At 34.9% G+C, this 1,102-nt stretch overlaps 1 protein-coding gene across 1 annotated transcript; it reads right to left on the bottom strand.

Annotated features, from left to right (window-relative positions):
* Positions 1 to 6: 6 nt before the first annotated feature.
* LOC108357605 (fatty acyl-CoA reductase 2-like) lies at positions 7 to 565 on the bottom strand (the record flags this gene model as incomplete). Its single annotated transcript, XM_017608678.1, has 2 exons — positions 7 to 387; positions 453 to 565. Coding segments are annotated over 2 exons (494 nt in total), but the record flags the coding sequence as incomplete, so codon positions are not given.
* Between the last annotated feature and the right edge of the window lie 537 nt (positions 566 to 1,102).

Genomic DNA, 1,102 nt, shown 5'->3' with positions numbered 1-1,102 from the left:
ATTGGTTTTATCTGGGCCCAATAACTCGGCCACTTTGCACATATTTTCAGCAGTTATTTTCAGCTCACTTGTATAATACACTTCATCCACGTGGAAGACAGTGCAATTCGCAAAGGCAGATGAAACGTGGACGAAGGATTCTAGCTTAGACATATTTTTCGCCAATGTTATTAAATCCATGGTAGCGCGCACATTTATAGCTAATGCATTGTAGAGTGGTTCATTAAAGCGGACCGTAGCTGCGCTGTGTATGACTATTTGAGTCCCATCAATTAAAGTTTGGCGATCAGCTGGTGAAATGCCCAAATTGGCCAGAAGGCAGTCACCCAGAATTGGTACTATACGTTTTTTTGCCGATGGTTTTTTACGATTCAACTCGGCAAAAAGCTTTAATTTCAAAACAATTATGTAAATGTTTGTACTTTTGTTTTATTGCTTAATATCAAATTTACCGGATTTTTGAACATAGCATCTATGCGGTCTTCAACACTTTGCTCCTTTTTGGGGCGTATTAGTATGTATATACATTTTACTTCTGTGGCACGTAATATTTTTTCAATAAAAACTAAAAGCAAAAGATGGAAGAGAAAAATTATACATATAAATTTGTTTACATTTATGTACGGGTATGTAAGCAGATTAACAAATAAGCAGCGTGCCAATTTGCTGTATACTATGTTTGCGGTTAAGCATGAAGAAAATAGTTAGGCGATACACAACAATTATCATAATGGGCCTCATGCATAAAGATAATTATTGTTTCTTGGCCCCCGAAAAACCCCAAAAAAGTGCAATAAAGGATTTCCAAGGATTCTATACAATTTCTATTTAGATGGAAAACTTTGAGCGCTGTGAACCTTTATATTTTTTATTTAAAAAAAATATGGGTATATTTTTTCGATTTAGAACAATCCTAAAGGGTGAAGTCGTTAAAATTTTTAATTTACTTTTTCGCATTCATTTTTTTGGGCCACCCTTATCTACATATTAGCATTTGCCAGCGTATCCGCCCGCATGATACGAGTATGAATAGAATGTTACACCTGAATCTCAATCTGCTACCAATAACCGATGCTCTTACTATTAAAATATTTCATTTATC

The sequence above is a fragment of the Rhagoletis zephyria genome, unplaced genomic scaffold, assembly GCF_001687245.7.
Source record: "Rhagoletis zephyria isolate East Lansing unplaced genomic scaffold, Rhagoletis_zephyria_1.1 Rzeph_scaffold_80807, whole genome shotgun sequence".
In the NCBI taxonomy this organism is placed as follows: Eukaryota; Metazoa; Arthropoda; class Insecta; order Diptera; family Tephritidae; genus Rhagoletis; species Rhagoletis zephyria.
The sequence above is the reverse complement of the archived record's forward strand: the minus strand, read 5'-3'. Positions and strand labels throughout refer to the sequence as shown.